An 18,645-nucleotide genomic window follows, 5' to 3' on the forward strand; every position below is an offset into this window, starting at 1 on the left:
GGTTTGGATGGTATTGCAGTGGAATTTATTAAGAAAGGGGGTGACTGTATTGTTGACTGGTTGGTAAGGTTATTTAATGTATGTATGACTCATGGTGAGGTGCCTGAGGATTGGCGGAATGCGTGCATAGTGCCATTGTACAAAGGCAAAGGGGATAAGAGTGAGTGCTCAAATTACAGAGGTATAAGTTTGCTGAGTATTCCTGGGAATTTATATGGGAGGGTATTGATTGAGAGGGTGAAGGCATGTACAGACCATCAGATTGGGGAAGAGCAGTGTGGTTTCAGAAGTGGTAGAGGATGCGTGGATCAGGTGTTTGCTTCGAAGAATGTATGTGAGAAATACTTAGAAAAGCAAATGGATTTGTAAGTAGCATTTATGGATCTGGAGAAGGCATATGATAGAGTTGATAGAGATGCTCTGTGGAAGGTATTAAGAATATATGGTGTGGAGGCTAGTTGTTAGAAGCAGTGAAAAGTCTTTATCGATGATGTAAGGCATGTGTACGTGTAGGAAGAAAGGAAAGTGACTGGTTCTCAGTGAATGTAGGTTTACGGCATGGGTGTGTGATTTCTCCATGGTTGTTTAATTTGTTTATGGATGGGGTTGTTAGGGAGGTGAATGCAAGAGTTTTGGAAAGAGGGGCAAGTATGCAGTCTGTTGTGGATGAGAGAGTTTGGGAAGTGAGTCAGTTGTTGTTCGCTGATGATACAGCGCTGGTGGCTGATTCATGTGAGAAACTGCAGAAGCTGGTGACTGAGTTTGGTAAAGTGTGTGAAAGAAGAAAGTTAAGAGTAAATGTGAATAAGAGTAAGATTATTAGGTACAGTAGGGTTGAGGGTCAAGTCAATTGGGAGGTAAGTTTGAATGGAGAAAAACTGGAGGAAGTAAAGTGTTTTATGTATCTGGGAGAGGATCTGGCAGCGGATGGAACCATGGAAGCGGAAGTGAATCATAGGGTGGGGGAGGGGGTGAAAGTTCTGGGAGCGTTGAAGAATGTTTGGAAGTCGAGAACATTATCTCGGAAAGCAAAAATGGGTATGTTTGAAGGAATAGTGGTTCCATCAATGTTGTATGGTTGCGAGGCGTGGGCTACCGATAGAGTTGTGTGCAGGAGGGTGGATGTGCTGGAAATGAGATGTTTGAGGACAATATGTGGTGTGAGATGGTTTGATCGAGTAAGTAATGTAAGGGTAAGAGAAATGTGTGGAAATAAAAAGAGTATGGTTGAGAGAGCAGAAGAGGGTGTTTTGAAATGGTTTGGTCACATGGAGAGAATGAGTGAGGAAATATTGACCAAGAGGATATATGTGTCAGAGGTGGAGGGAACGAGGAGAAGTGGGAGACCAAATTGGAAGTGGAAAGGTGGAGTGAAAAAGATTTTGAGTGATCGGGGCCTGAACATGCAGGAGGGTGAAAGGTGTGCAAGGAATAGAGTGAATTGGAGCGATGTGGTATACCGGGGTCGACGTGCTGTCACTGGATTGAACCAGGGCATGTGAAGCGTCTGGGGTAAAGCATGGAAAGTTCTGTGGGGCCTGGATGTGGAAAGGGAGCTGTGGTTTCGGTGCATTATTGCATGACAGCTAAAGACTGAATATAAACTGTACAACCTCCGCGTTGTACAGTTAGGTTCGGTAAAACGCTATCAGCTGGCTATGTGCGTCTCTTCGGAAATAACCGGTATTGACCCCGTTGCTCACCATTGTGAGACGAAGGGTATTCGAGTACTTAGTATTTCGAATAGTTGTTTCCTATTATACAGTCCCATAGCCTAGCGGTTAGCAAGCCTGCCTCTTGCAGAGGGGTCCCGGGTTCGATCCTGGCTGTTGGAGGTTTGTATGTTCTATGAAGGTGCGCGTTCATATGCACTTTATTTATATATATATATATATATATATATATATATATATATATATATATATATATATGTCAGCAGCTGACACATGTAATGATAAATGTTCCTCATCATATAGGTTACCTTACACTTAGGGTGTTTTCTGCAGGATTGCTGTATGCTTAACTTGAGAAGTCAATGGGCATTCCTTTACTATGGTGTTTGTAGGTTTACTAAAGAGAGAATTTTTTCCCATACCAGCTGACAGAAGAAAGCACCATATGCTACTGTTGTTGCTATAAATAATTGGATTTTGAAATGGGCAGAAAAAGTTGAAACATCATATGGTAATGGCCACTGTTTCAGGGTTAAAGTATATATCATAATTAACAAAGTAGGATGAACTTACTGATTAACCATCACAGACTTTACGAATGGTACTATGACATGACAGTCCACAGTCTTGAGTTACATATATTTTAATAACTTTTGGTAATCTGATACAGTAATTCTCTTGTTTCATTATCCAATTTATTCCCATTAGAATGCAGAAACATATGAATACATTCCTTATTCCCTCTTTATTTATCCATCTATATCTCTGATGCCTATCCCTGGGGATAGGGGAGAAAGAATACTTCCCACGTATTCCCTGCGTGTCGTAGAAGGCGACTAAAAGGGAAGGGAGCGGGTGGCTGGAAATCCTCCCCTCTCATTTTTTTTTTTTTTTTTTAATTTTCCAAAAGAAGGAACAGAGAAGGGGGCCAAGTGAGGATAATCCCTCAAAGGCCCAGTCCTCTGTTCTTAACGCTACCTCGCTAATGCGGGAAATGGCGAATAGTATGAAAGAAAGAAAAAGATATATATATATATATATATATATATATATATATATATATATATATATATATATATATATATATATATATATATATATATATATACATATATATATTGGATTACGTGTTAATTGATAGGCGCGCGAAAGAGAGACTACTGGATGTTAATATGCTGAGAGGTGCAACTGGAGGGATGTCTGATCATTATCTTGTGGAGGCAAAGGTGAAGATTTGTAGAGGTTTTCAGAAAAGATGAGAGAATGGTGGGGTGAAGAGAGTGGTGAGAGTAAGGGAGGTTGGTAAGGAGACTTGTGTTAGGAAGTACCAGGAGAGACTGAGTACAGAATGGTAAAACGTGAGAACAAAGGAAGTTAGGGGAGTGGGGGAGGAATGTGATGTACTTAGGGAAGCAGTGAAGGCTTGCGCAAAAGAAGCTTGTGGCATGAGAAGCATGGGAGATGGGCAGATTAGAAAGGGTAGTGAGTGGTGGATGAAGAAGTAAGATTAATAGTGAAAGAGAAGAGAGAGGCATTTGGACGATTTTTTGCTAGGAAATAATGCAAATGACTAGGAGATGGCCCAACCTACCCACATACACATCCACACACGCAAATATACATACCTATACATCCCAACATATATATACACACACAGACATATACATATATACACATGCACATGATTCATACTGACTGCCTTTATTCATGACTTGAAATAGAGGGCAAAAGAGAGTTGGGGTGAGTGAGTATGATAAAATTTTAGGGTGAATAAAAAGATGTTTTGGAAGAAGGTAAATAAAGTGCGTAAGACAAGGGAAGAAATTGGAACATCAGTGAAGGGGGCTAATGGGGATGTGATAGGTAGTGGTGATGTGAGGAGATGGAGTGAGTATTTTGAAGGTTTGTTGAAGGTATTTGATGATAGAGTGGTAGATATAGGGTGTTTTGGTCGAGGTGGTGTGCAAAGTGAGAGGGTTAGGGAAAATGATTTGGTAAACAGAAAAGAGGTAGTAAAAGCTTTGCGGAAGATGAAAGCTGGCAAGGCAGTGGGTTTGGATGGTATTGCAGTGGAATTTATTAAAAAAGGGGTGACTGTATTGTTGACTGGTTGGTAAGGTTATTTAATGTATGTATGACTCATGGTGAAGTGCCTGAGGATTGGCGGAATGCTTGCATAGTGCCATTCTACAAAGGCAAAGGGGATAAGAGTGAGTGCTCAAATTACAGAGGTATAAGTTTGTTGAGTATTCCTTGGAAATTATATGGGAGGGTTTTGATTGAGAGGGTGAAGTGGTAAAGAATGCGTGGATCAGGTGTTTGCTTTGAAAAATGTATGTGAGAAATACTTAGAAAAGCAAATGGATTTGTATGTAGCTTTTTTGGATCTGGAAAAAGCATATGATAGAGTTGATAGAGATGCTCTGTGGTAGGTATTAAGAATATATGGTGCGGGAGGCAAGATGTTAGAAGAGTGAAGTTTTTATCGAGGATGTAAGGCATGTGTACGTGTAGGAAGAGAGGAAAGTGATTGGTTTACAGTGAATGTTGGTTTGCGGCAGGGGTGCGACATGTCTCCATGGTTGTTTAATTTGTTTATGGATGGGGTTGTTAACGAGGTGAATGCAAGATTTTTGGAAAGTGGGGCAAGTATGCAGTCTGTTGTGGATGATAGAGCTTGGGAAGTGAGTCAGTTGTTGTTCGCTGATGATACAGCGCTGGTGGCTGATTCGGGTGAGAAACTGCTGAAGCTGGTGACTAAGTTTGGTAAAGTGTGTGAAAGAAGAAAGCTGATAGTAAATGTGAATAAGACCAAGGTTATTAGGTACAGTAGAGTTGAGGGACAAATCAATTGGGAAGTAAGTCTGAGTGGAGAAAAACTGGAGGAAGTGAAGTGTTTTAGATATCTGGGAGTGAATTTGGCAGCGGATGGAACCATGGAACCGGAAGTGAATCATAGGGTGGGGGAGGGGGCGAAAGTTCTGGGAGCGTTAAAAAATGTGTGTAAGTCGAGAACGTTATCTCGGAAAGCAAAAATGGGTATGTTTGAAGGAATAGTGGTTCTAACAATGTTATATGGTTGCGAGGCGTGGGCTATAGATAGAGATGTGCGGAGGAGGATGGATGTGCTGGAAATGAGATGTTTGAGGACAATATGTGGTGTGAGATGGTTTGATCGAGTAAGTAATGAAAGGGTAAGAGAGATGTTTGGTAATAAAAAGAGTGTGGTTGAGAGAGCAGAAGAGGGTGTTTTGAAATGGTTTGGTCACATGGAGAGAATGAGTGAGGAAAGATTGACCAAGAGGATATATGTGTCAGAGGTGGAGGGAACGAGGAGAAGTGGGAGACCAAATTGGAGGTGGAAAGATGGAGTGAAAAATATTTTGTGTGATCGGGGCCTGAACATGCAGGAGGGTGAAAGGCGTGCAAGGAATAGAGTGAATTGGAACGATGTGGTATACCGGGGTCGACGTGCTGTCACTGGATTGAACCAGGGCATGTGGAGCGTCTGGGGTAAACCATGGAAAGTTTTGTGGGGCCTGGATGTGGAGAGGGAGCTGTGGTTTCGGTGCATTATACATGAAAGCTAGAGACTGAGTGTGAACGAATGTGGCCTTTGTTTTTTCCTAGCGCCACCATTGCGCACATGCGGGGGGAGGGGGTTGTCATTTCATGTGTGGCGGGGTGGCGACGAGATTGAATAAGGGCAGACAGTATGAATCATGTACATGTGTATATATGTATATGTCTGTGTGTGTATATATATGTATATGTTGAGATGTATAGGTATGTATATGTGCGTGTGTGGACGTGTATGCATGTACATGTGTATGTGGGTGGGTTGGGCCATTCTTTCGTCTGTTTCCATGCGCTACCTCGCTAACGCGGTAGACAGCGACAAAGTATAATAATAATAATAATAATAATAATAATAATAATAATAATAATAATAACATATATATATATATATATATATATATATATATATATATATATATATATATATATATATATATATATATATATATATATATATATATATATATATATATATATATATTTTTTTTTTTTTTTTTTTTTTTTTATACTTTGTCGCTGTCTCCCGCGTTTGCGAGGTAGCGCAAGGAAACAGACGAAAGAAATGGCCCAACCCCCCCCCCCCCCCCCATACACATGTACATACACACGTCCACACACGCAAATATACATACCTACACAGCTTTCCATGGTTTACCCCAGACGCTTCACATGCCCTGATATATATATATATATATATATATATATATATATATATATATATATATATATATATATATATATATATATATATATGTGTGTGTGTGTGTGTGTGTGTGTGTGTGTGTGTACGTGTAGGAACAGAGGAAAGTGATTGGTTCTCAGTGAATGTAGGTTTGCGGCAGGGGTGTGTGTGATGGTTGTTTAATTTGTTTATGGATGGGGTTGTTAGGGAGGTGAATGCAAGAGTTTTAGAAAGAGGGGCAAGTATGAAGTCTGTTGGAGATGAGAGAGCTTGGGAAGTGAGTCAGTTGTTCTTCGCTGATGATACAACGCTGGTGGCTGATTCATGTGAGAAACTGCAGAAGCTGGTGACTGAGTTTGGTAAAGTGTGTGAAAGAAGAAAGTTAAGAGTAAATGTGAATAAGAGCAAGGTAATTAGGTACAGTAGGGGTGAGGGTCAAGTCAATTGGGAGGTAAGTTTGAATGGAGAAAAACTGGAGGAAGTAAAGTGTTTTAGATATCTGGGAGTGGATCTGGCAGCGGATGGAACCATGGAAGCGGAAGTGGATCATAGGGTGGGGGAGGGGGCGAAAATCCTATGAGCCTTGAAGAATGTGTGGAAGTCGAGAACATTATCTCGGAAAGCAAAAATGGGTATGTTTGAAGGAATAGTGGTTCCATACAATGTTGTATGGTTGCGAGGCGTGGGCTATGGATAGAGTTGTGCGCAGGAGGATGGATGTGCTGGAAATGAGATGTGTGGAGTAAACCATGGAAAGCTGTGTAGGTATGTGTATTTGCGTGTGTGGACGTATGTATATACATGTGTATGGGGGTGGGTTGGGCCATTTCTTTTGTCTGTTTCCTTTGCGTTACCTCGCAAACGCGGGAGACAGCGACAAAGCAAAAAAATAAAAAAGAAAAAAAATATATATATATATATATATATATATATATATATATATATATATATATATATATATATATATATATATTGTCGCTGTCTCCCGCGTTTGCGAGGTAGCGCAAGGAAACAGACGAAAGAAATGGCCCAACCCACCCCCATACACATGTATATACATACGTCCACACCCGCAAATATGCATACCTACACAGCTTTCCATGGTTTACCCCAGACGCTTCACATGCCCTGATTCAATCCACTGACAGCACGTCAACCCTGGTATACCACATCGATCCAATTCACTCTATTCCTTGCCCTCCTTTCACCCTCCTGCAGGTTCAGGCCCCGATCACACAAAATCTTTTTCACTCCATCTTTCCACCTCCAATTTGGTCTCCCACTTTCCTCGTTCCCTCCACCTCCGACACATATATCCTCTTGGTCAATCTTTCCTCACTCATTCTCTCCATGTGCCCAGACCATTTCAAAACACCCTCTTCTGCTCTCTCAACCACGCTCTTTTTATTTCCACACATCTCTCTTACCCTTACGTTACTTACTCAATCAAACCACCTCACACCACACATTGTCCTTAAACATCTCATTTCCAGCACATCCATCCTCCTGCGCACAACTCTATCCATAGCCCACGCCTCGCAACCATACAACATTGTTGGAACCACTATTCCTTCAAACATACCCATTTTTGCTTTCGGAGATAATGTTCTCGACTTCCACACATTCTTCAAGGCTCCCAGGATTTTCGCCCCCTCCCCCATCCTATGATCCACTTCTGCTTCCATGGTTCCATCCGCTGCCAGATCCACTCTTAGACATCTAAAACACTTTACTTCCTCCAGTTTTTCTCCATTCAAACTTACCTCCCAATTGACTTGACCCTCAACCCTAGTGGACCTAATAACCTTGCTCTTATTCACATTTACTCTCAAATTTCTTCTTTCACACACTTTACCAAACTCAGTCACCAGCTTCTGCAGTTTCTCACATGAATCAGCCACCAGCGCTGTATCATCAGCGAACAACAACTGACTCACTTCCCAAGCTCTTTCATCCCCAACAGACTACATACTTGCCCCTCTTTCCAAAACTCTTGCATTTACCTCCCTAACAACCCCATCCATAAACAAATTAAACAACAATGGAGACATCACACACCCCTGCCGCAAACCTACATTCACTGAGAACCAATCACTTTCCTCTCTTCGTACACGTACACATGCCTTAAATCCTCGATAAAAACTTTTCACTGCTTCTAACAACTTGCCTCCCACACCATATATTCTTAATACCTTCCACAGAGCATCTCTATCAACTCTATCATATGCCTTCTCCGGATCCATAAATGCTACATACAAATCCATTTGCTTTTCTAAGTATTTCTCACATACATTCTTCAAAGCAAACACCTGATCCACACATCCTCTACCACTTCTGAAACCACACTGCTCTTCCCCAATCTGATGCTCTGTACATGCCTTCACCCTCTCAATCAATACCCTCCCATATAATTTACCAGGAATACTCAACAAACTTATACCTCTGTAATTTGAGCACTCACTCTTATCCCTTTGCCTTTGTACAATGGCACTATGCACGCATTCCGCCAATCCTCAGGCACCTCACCATGAGTTATACATACATTAAATAACCTTACCAACCAGTAAATAATACAGTACCCCCTTTTTTAATAAATTCCACCGTAATACCATCCAAACCTGCTGCCTTGCCGGCTTTCATCTTCCGCAAAGCTTTTACTACCTCTTCTCTGTTTACCAAATCATTTTCCCTAACCCTCTCACTATGCACACCACCTCGACCAAAACACCCTATATCTGCCACTCTATCATCAAACACATTCAACAAACCTTCAAAATACTCACTCCATCTCCTTCTCACATCACCACTACTTGTTATCACCTCCCCATTTGCGACCTTCACTGAAGTTCCCATTTGCTCCCTTGTCTTACGCACTTTATTTACCTCCTTCCAGAACATCTCTGTTATTCTCCCTAAAATTTAATAATACTCTCTCACCCCAACTCTCATTTGCTCTCTTTTTCACCTCTTGCACCTTTCTCTTGACCTCCTGTCTCTTTCTTTTATACATCTCCCACTCAACTGCATTTTTTCCCTGCAAAAATCGTCCAAATGCCTCTCTCTTCTCTTTCACTAATAATCTTACTTCTTCATCCCACCACTCACTACCCTTTCTAATCAACCCACCTCCCACTCTTCTCATGCCACAAGCATCTTTTGCGCAATCCATCACTGATTCCCTAAATACATCCCATTCTTCCCCCACTCCCCTTACTTCCATTGTTCTCACCTTTTTCCATTCTGTACTCAGTCTCTCCTGGTACTTCCTCACACAAGTCTCCTTCCCAAGCTCACTTACTCTCACCACCCTCTTCACCCCAACATTCAGTCTTCTTTTCTGAAAACCCATACAAATCTTCACCTTAGCCTCCACAAGATAATGATCAGACATCCCTCCAGTTGCACCTCTCAGCACATTAAATTCCAAAAGTCTCTCTTTCGCGCGCCTGTCAATTAACACGTAATCCAATAACGCTCTCTGGCCATCTCTGCTATTTACATATATATATATATATATATATATATATATATATATATATATATATATATATATATATATATATATATATATATATATATATGTGCCTAAATGTGTGTGGATGTAACCAAGATGTGAAAAAAGGAGAGATAGGTAGTATGTTTGAGGAAAGGAACCTGGATGTTTTGGCTCTGAGTGAAACGAAGCTCAAGGGTAAAGGGGAAGAGTGGTTTGGGAATGTCTGGGGAGTAAAGTCAGGGGTTAGTGAGAGGACAAGAGCAAGGGAAGGAGTAGCAATACTCCTGAAACAGGAGTTGTGGGAGTATGTGATAGAGTGTAAGAAAGTAAATTCTCGATTAATATGGGTAAAACTGAAAGTTGATGGAGAGAGGTGGGTGATTATTGGTACATATGCACCTGGGCATGAGAAGAAAGATCAAGAGAGGCAAGTGTTTTGGGAGCAGCTGAATGAGTGTGTTAGTGGTTTTGATGCACGAGACCGGGTTATGGTGATGGGTGATTTGAATGCAAAGGTGAGTAATGTGGCAGTTGAGGGAATAATTGGTATACATGGGGTGTTCAGTGTTGTAAATGGAAATGGTGAGGGAGCTTGTAGATTTATGTGCTGAAAAAGGACTGATGATTGGGAATACCTGGTTTAAAAAGCGAGATATACATAAGTATACTTATGTAAGTAGGAGAGATGGCCAGAGAGCGTTATTGGATTACGTGTTAATTGACAGGCGCGCGAAAGAGAGACTTTTGGAATTTAATGTGCTGAGAGGTGCAACTGGAGGGATGTCTGATCATTATCTTGTGGAGGCTAAGGTGAAGATTTGTATGGGTTTTCAGAAAAGAAGACTGAATGTTGGGGTGAAGAGGGTGGTGAGAGTAAGTGAGCTTGAGAAGGAGACCTGTGTGAGGAAGTACCAGGAGAGACTGAGTACAGAATGGAAAAAGGTGAGAACAATGGAAGTAAGGGGAGTGGGGGAGGAATGGGATGTATTTAGGGAATCAGTGATGGATTGCGCAAAAGATGCTTGTGGCATGAGAAGAGTGGGAGGTGGGTTGATTAGAAAGGGTAGTGAGTGGTGGGATGAAGAAGTAAGAGTATTAGTGAAAGAGAAGAGAGAGGCATTTGGACGATTTTTGCAGGGAAAAAATGCAATTGAGTGGGAGATGTATAAAAGAAAGAGACAGGAGGTCAAGAGAAAGGTGCAAGAGGTGAAAAAAAGGGCAAATGAGAGTTGGGGTGAGAGAGTATCATTAAATCTTAGGGAGAATAAAAAGATGTTCTGGAAGGAGGTAAATAAAGTGCGTAAGACAAGGGAGCAAATGGGAACTACAGTGAAGGGCGCAAATGGGGAGGTGATAACAAGTAGTGGTGATGTGAGAAGGAGATGGAGTGAGTATTATGAAGGTTTGTTGAATGTGTTTGATGATAGAGTGGCAGATATAGGGTGTTTTGGTCGAGGTGGTGTGCAAAGTGAGAGGGTTAGGGAAAATGATTTCGTAAACAGAGAAGAGGTAGTGAAAGCTTTGCGGAAGATGAAAGCCGGCAAGGCAGCAGGTTTGGATGGTATTGCAGTGGAATTTATTAAAAAAGGGGATGACTGTATTGTTGACTGGTTGGTAAGGTTATTCAATGTATGTATGACTCATGGTGAGGTGCCTGAGGATTGGCGGAATGCGTGCATAGTGCCATTGTACAAAGGCAAAGGGGATAAGAGTGAGTGCTCAAATTACAGAGGTATAAGTTTGTTGTGTATTCCTGGTAAATTATATGGGAGGGTATTGATTGAGAGGGTGAAGGCATGTACAGAGCATCAGATTGGGGAAGAGCAGTGTGGTTTCAGAAGTGGTAGAGGATGTGTGGATCAGGTGTTTGCTTTGAAGAATGTATGTGAGAAATACTTAGAAAAGCAAATGGGTTTGTATGTAGCATTTATGGATCTGGAGAAGGCATATGATAGAGTCGATAGAGATGCTCTGTGGAAGGTATTAAGAATATATGGTGTGGGTGGAAAGTTGTTAGAAGCAGTGAAAAGTTTTTATCGAGGATGTAAGGCATGTGTACGTGTAGGAAGAGAGGAAAGTGATTGGTTCTCAGTGAATGTAGGTTTGCGGCAGGGGTGTGTGATGTCTCCATGGTTGTTTAATTTGTTTATGGATGGGGTTGTTAGGGAGGTAAATGCAGAGTTTTGGAAAGAGGGGCAAGTATGAAGTCTGTTGGGGATGAGAGAGCTTGGGAAGTGAGTCAGTTGTTGTTCGCTGATGATACAGCGCTGGTGGCTGATTCATGTGAGAAACTGCAGAAGCTGGTGACTGAGTTTGGTAAAGTGTGTGGAAGAAGAAAGTTAAGAGTAAATGTGAATAAGAGCAAGGTTATTAGGTACAGTAGGGTTGAGGGTCAAGTCAATTGTGAGGTGAGTTTGAATGGAGAAAAACTGGAGGAAGTGAAGTGTTTTAGATATCTTGGAGTGGATCTGGCAGCGAATGGAACCATGGAAGCGGAAGTGGATCATAGGGTGGGGGAGGGGGCGAAAATTCTGGGGGCCTTGAAGAATGTGTGGAAGTCGAGAACATTATCTCGGAAAGCAAAAATGGGTATGTTTGAAGGAATAGTGGTTCCAACAATGTTGTATGGTTGCGAGGCGTGGGCTATGGATAGAGTTGTGCGCAGGAGGATGGATGTGCTGGAAATGAGATGTTTGAGGACAATGTGTGGTGTGAGGTGGTTTGATCGAGTGAGTAACGTAAGGGTAAGAGAGATGTGTGGAAATAAAAAGAGCGTGGCTGAGAGAGCAGAAGAGGGTGTTTTGAAGTGGTTTGGGCACATGGAGAGGATGAGTGAGGAAAGATTGACCAAGAGGATATATGTGTCGGAGGTGGAGGGAACAAGGAGAAGAGGGAGACCAAATTGGAGGTGGAAAGATGGAGTGAAAAAGATTTTGTGTGATCGGGGCCTGAACATGCAGGAGGGTGAAAGGAGGGCAAGGAATAGAGTGAATTGGAGCGATGTGGTATACCGGGGTTGACGTGCTGTCAGTGGATTGAATCAAGGCATGTGAAGCGTCTGGGGTAAGCCATGGAAAGCTGTGTAGGTATGTATATTTGCGTGTGTGGACGTATGTATATACATGTGTATGGGGGGGGTTGGGCCATTTCTTTCGTCTGTTTCCTTGCGCTACCTCGGAAACGCGGGAGACAGCGACAAAGTATAAAAAAAAATATATATATATATATATATATATATATATATATATATATATATATATATATATATATGTTGGCAACCAGATTCGTATGAAATAATGATACATTGATGATATTTGATAACATAAAACAGCTGATGGCAATAATCAAGGAAATCTTGTTTGATGAAACAAATTGATATGTTTTCTTAGACAAAGAAAAGCGAAGGTGTGAAATAAAGTTATTTCATCAGTCTTGAGTGTTCATCACTCAAGCAAGTAAATTACGTGTAGATATATTCTTGTTTCCTTTCGATGGAGGGGTAAGAATAACTGCAAGAATATATCAATCATCTTTATACAGCTGAAGGGAAATGGTATGGTCGTAATTTTCCCCTGGTCCCTCCTAACTTGGGACGCGCCCCTGGACACAGTTCATGTATGTTTATCGTCCAGAGCTGCACAAGGGCAAAGAATTGGGGTTTCAACATCCGTTTCTTCTCATGATATCAAAATATGAACAAACAATTCATGAATATCACTTTAATTATCCACGGGTGTCATTTATGTGAAACTTACTACATCTTTAGAAGAACCTTCCTTTCATACTTAAGTGCTACAACTAGAAAAATACAAGTGATGAAGGTGATTATCGATACTTAAAGAAGTACAAATGTACGGAGGAAAGACAGTCAATAAACATTATCCATTACCGATATCACTTCCTTATTCATAACTGAATGCAAAACATAGCTGTTCTAACGCTAGCTCGTTCCTATGTGCACTGATGGATTACTGTTATCTACGTCCTACATTTTCATACCCAAATGGAAAACGGTACCGTATTAGTCAATTATATATCAAACACACGTACAAGCACAATGATTACTGCCTTTATCACTATATATTCCTCACCTGTTAACACGAGATTTATCCACAGACATTCTGACACTCTCACGATCCGCCGCTACACATAGAAATGCCAGCTCAGGCAAACCAGGAAAATCCTCAATACGTTATTGTATTCGTGGCGTAGTTCCCCCTAAGGCAAAGTCTCAAAGAAAACAAGCTAATGAACGGCGTAACTGTTTTTATCTTGTCACATCTGCCTATACTTTCTACTTTGTATGTTTTTTTTTTTTGTCCATATAATTCTTGCAGACATAAAGTCGCATAAATGATAAGTATTAGTAAAATCATTTCATATTCTATTTACCAAGAAAGTCTAGCATTTCATTCATCTTCAGAAATTCTTGGTTCGTACGAATATCCATGTTGTCAAAACGAGTCAAGAAGCAAGGAAACTGCTCACTAGCAGTAAATAATGTAAGATTATATTTAGTCTCCTAATTATAAACAGGCAACTGTCTGCTCTAAAATAATTATCATTAAATATCCCACGTCATCTCACAATATACAATCCATTTTCCTTCCCAGCGCGACGGAAATCAACATGGCATTACCATTCTTCTGAAAAATTTTGATATTTCAGTCACTCCAACTACGAATTCATACCTAAGTGGACTGTAAATAAGCAATGAAAAACCTTTTACATATTTAAAGATAGATGTATATGACCAATATTTATCAGAACTCAACTCCAGAGTTCTCTCTCTCTCTCTCTCTCTCTCTCTCTCTCTCTCTCTCTCTCTCTCTCTCTCTCTCTCTCTCTCTCTGAGAGGTGGGTTGATTAGAAAGGGTAGTGAGTGGTGGGATGAAGATGTAAGATTATTAGTGAAAGAGAAGAGAGAGGCATTTGGACGATTTTTGCAGAGATAAAATGCAAATGAGTGGGAGATGTATAAGAGGCAGGAGGTCAAGAAATAGCTGCAAGTGGTGAAAAAGAGGGCAAATCAGAGTTGGGGTGAGAGAGTATCATTAAATTTTAGGGAGAATAAAAAGATGTTTTGGAAGAAGGTAAATAAAGTGCGTAAGACAAGGGAGCAAATGGGAACTTCAGTGAAGGGGGCTAATGGGGAGGTGATAACAAGTAGTGGTGATGTGAGAAGGAGATGGAGTGAGTATTTTGAAGGTTTGTTGAAGGTATTTGATGATAGAGTGGCAGATATAGGGTGTTTTGGTCGAGGTGGTGTGCAAAGTGAGAGAGTTAGGGAAAATGATTTGGTAAACAGAGAAGAGGTAGTAAAAGCGGTGCGGAAGATGAAAGCCGGCAAGGCAGCGGGTTTGGATGGTTTTGCAGTGGAATTTATTAAAAAAGAGGGTGACTGTATTGTTGACTGGTTGGTAAGGTTATTTAATGTATGTATGATTCATGGTGAGGTGCCTGGGGATTGGCGGAATGCTTGCATAGTGCCACTGTACAAAGGTAAAAGGGATAAGATTGAGTGCTCAAATTACAGAGGTATAAGTTTGTTGAGTATTCCTGGTAAATTATATGGGAGGGTATTGATTGAGAGGGTGAAGGCATGTACAGAGCATCAGATTGGGGAAGAGCAGTGTGGTTTCAGAAGTGGTAGAGGATGTGTGGATCAGGTGTTTGCTTTGAAGAATGTATGAGAAATACTTAGAAAAGCAAATGGATTTGTATGTAGCATTTATGGATCTGGAGAAGGCATATGATAGAGTTGATAAAGATGCTCTGTGGAAGGTATTAAGAATATATGGTGTGGGAGGAAAGTTGTTAGAAGCAGTGAAAAGTTTTTATCGAGGATGTAAGGATGTGTACGTGTAGGAAGAGAGGAAAGTGATTGGTTCTCAGTGAATGTAGGTTTGCGGCAGGGGTGTGTGATGTCTCCATGGTTGTTTAATTTTGTTTATGGATGGGGTTGTTAGAGAGGCGAATGCAAGAGTTTTGGAAAGAGGGACAAGTATGCAGTCTGTTGTGGATGAGAGAGCTTGGGAAGTGAGTCAGTTGTTGTTCGCTGATGATACAGCGCTGGTGGCTCATTCATATGAGAAACTGCAGAAGCTGGTGACTGAGTTTGGTAAAGGGTGTGAAAGAAGAAATTTGAGAGTAAATGTGAATAAGAGCAAGGTTATTAGGTACAGTATAGCAAGGTTATTAGGTACAGTAGCGTTGAGGGTCGTCAATTGGGAGGTAAGTTTGAATGGAGAAAAACTGGAGGAAGTAAAGTGTTTTAGATATCTGGGAGTAGATCTGGCAGCGGATGGAACCATGGAAGCGGAAGTGAATCATAGGGTGGGGGAGGGGGCGAAAATCCTGGGAGCCTTGAAGAATGTTTGGAAGTCGAGAACACTATCTCGGAAAGCAAAAATGGGTATGTTTGAAGGAATAGTGGTTCCAACAATGTTGTATGGTTGCGAGGCGTGGGCTATGGATAGAGTTGTGCGGAGGAGGGTGGATGTGCTGGAAATGAGATGTTTGAGGACAATATGCGGTGTGAGGTGGTTTGATCGAGTAAGTAATGTAAGGGTAAGAGAGATGTGTGAAAATAAAAAGAGCGTGGTTGAGAGAGCAGAAGAGGGTGTTTTGAAATGGTTTGGTCACATGGAAAGAATGAGTGAGGAAAAATTGACCAAGAGGATATATGTGTCGGAGGTGGAGGGAACGAGGAGAAGTGGGAGACCAAATTGGAGGTGAAAAATATTTTGAGTGATCGGGGCCTGAACATGCAGGAGGGTGAAAGGCATGCAAGGAATAGTGAACTGGAATTATGTGGTATACCGGGGTCGACGTGCTGTCAATAGATTGAAACAGGGCATGTGAAGCGTCTGGGGTAAACCATGGAAATTTCTGTGGAGCCTGGATGTGGAAAGGGAGCTGTGGTTTCGGTGCACTATTACATGACAGCTAGAGACTGAGTGTGAACGAATGTGGCCTTTGTTGTCCTTTCCTAGCGCTACCTCCCACACATGAGGGGGGAGGGTGTTGTTATTCCACGTGTGGCGAGGTGGCGATGGGAATAAATAAGGCAGACAGTATGAATTATGTACATGGTATAGATGGATATGTCTGTGTATATATATATGTATACATTGAAATGTATAGATATGTATATTTGCGTGTGTAGACGTGTATGTATATACATGTGTATGTGGGTGGGTTGGGCAATTCTTTCGTCTGTTTCCTTGCGCTACCTCGTTAACGCGGGAGACAGCGACAAAGCAAAATAAAAATAAATATTTAATTTTCCAAAAGAAGGAACAGAGAAGAGGGCCAGGTGAGGATATTCCCTCAAAGGCCCAGTCCTCTGTTCTTAACGCTACCTCGCTATCGCGGGAAATGGCGAATAGTATGAAAAAAAAAAAAAAAAAAAATATATATATATATATATATATATATATATAGATATAGATAGATAGATAGATAGATAGATAGATAGATAGATATCGATTTTCGCGATGTTCACCTGCTTATCAACCAGCCCTAGAGGGAGCGAGAACATTCAGGGTTGACTGCTTGGCTGACTGCCGCACAATAGACGTATGCCGTTAGTAAGATGTATTTAAACCAAAATACTTAAATGTATGAGAAGTTCTTGTATATTTCAACCACAGAGTATAAGTAATTTTAGTATCAGCTTCTTTGGCAAGGTAAATATAAGATAGACAAGCTGAAAAAAGACTGTTTCTCGTTTCGTGTGGAAAGGACGGCGCGGGTTCGTCCGAGATACACAAGAGGCTGAATCTACCGGTATTGGGTTAATCCTACATCGGCAACCCTCAACGCACCCTTACTTTTATATTTCTATTCACAAGATTGTCATTACAGTTCAAGTTGAAGATTCGTTTCATGAGTCTGATATATCATTTTCTTTATCACCACAGGATAGTGGCAGAAATCACTATCTATCCCATCATCATCAGGTGTCGGTGCAACTTCCCTTGCTGTCATATCTGATCTGTTCGCTGGCCAAACTCTCACGCTCCTGGTGCTCTAGTCTCGCTGCTATATCCGCTTGGCACACCCCTCACTCTTAGATAAGATACAGCATCTAACATCACAGATAATGTAATGAATAGATTATATGAAATAGACTATGTCGCTGGAAGAAATAAGTAATAGGAATCAGCCAATGAAAGAGACCCTTTTATAGTTGTCGTGCAGAAATTGTCATTGGTAAACGGGGTGAATAGGGTCGGAAGCGATGCAAACGGAGTTTTTGGTCAGTTTCAAGACTGCATCTGAGAGTAGGGAAATGATGTTCAGGATGTAGAGACCGTAAACATTCAACCAAAGTTAAACTATCCTTCAGTTATTTGGGAGTTTATGTATAAATGCTGTTACTGTTTTCTCGTGAGCACCTATTTCACATGTAAATTTTTTTACGACCCAGCATGTAGTACTGCTCACATATATGGCTGGCTCTTCCACCTTTCTGTTGACCAGAGAGGAATCAAAAGCCTGTCATCAATTGTCCAGGCACCATCTCTCTTCAACAATTTCCAACCAATCTGATATTTCAGTCCTTTCCTTACTTTTATTTTTTGGTAATTGTTCACGCTACCTGGCTGTATGTGTCCCTGCCATAAAAACTTGGACTGGTGATCAACCACACAACTGACATTTATGATACCTTCTTCTTCCCTCAAACAGCGGTGTGGAACTCTCTCCTCTCTTTCATCTTTCCTTTTTATATAACTTTCGTACATCCAAGAGTTTGATCCAGAAACAAACGAGGAGCTCTAATCAGTTTCTTGATTCCACTATCTACCCTATATCTCTTTAATTGGAATTAATTGAGGAGCTCTAATTAATATCTTCATTCCTATTCTTACCCTACATTCTTTTCAACGGATTTATTCATGATTGGTTTGTGTACTCGCATCTTGTCCGTCACGATCATTTGTTTCAAGGATATTCAGCAAATATACATTAGTTTTACGCATCTGATCTTCACTGCTTATCCTTCCAATTGTTTCCCAATATACCTTGTGATACTGGAAAGCTTAAAGGATGTACAAAATAAATTGTTTGGAGAAATGTATACAGACATACCAGAAACCCAGATTCCCCTGTAGCGGTGCTAAAGTTATATGCTTTTTCATTGTTTGACAAAGATGGTTTATGGATAATATGACAGTTAGAAATTTAAAAGTTTTCAGGAGCGTGAATAT

The 18,645-nt window shown here is 41.0% G+C and overlaps 1 protein-coding gene across 2 annotated transcripts in view; it reads right to left on the reverse strand.

Moving 5' to 3' along the window:
- Positions 1-18,645, reverse strand: part of LOC139752599 (protein Star-like) — a 50,213-nt gene that overhangs the window by 31,486 nt on the left and 82 nt on the right. The window contains exon 1 of one of the 2 annotated variants that reach the window (XM_071668354.1): positions 13,522-13,630. The exons of the other annotated variant lie outside the window; for it this stretch is intronic. Coding sequence (XP_071524455.1) covers positions 13,522-13,550 — 29 coding nt within the window. The 5' untranslated portion in view covers positions 13,551-13,630. Of the gene's footprint in view, positions 1-13,521; positions 13,631-18,645 lie in introns of those variants that run through there. 2 annotated transcript variants of the gene reach the window in all.

This window comes from Panulirus ornatus, chromosome 13 (assembly GCF_036320965.1).
Source record: "Panulirus ornatus isolate Po-2019 chromosome 13, ASM3632096v1, whole genome shotgun sequence".
NCBI lineage: Eukaryota > Metazoa > Arthropoda > Malacostraca > Decapoda > Palinuridae > Panulirus > Panulirus ornatus.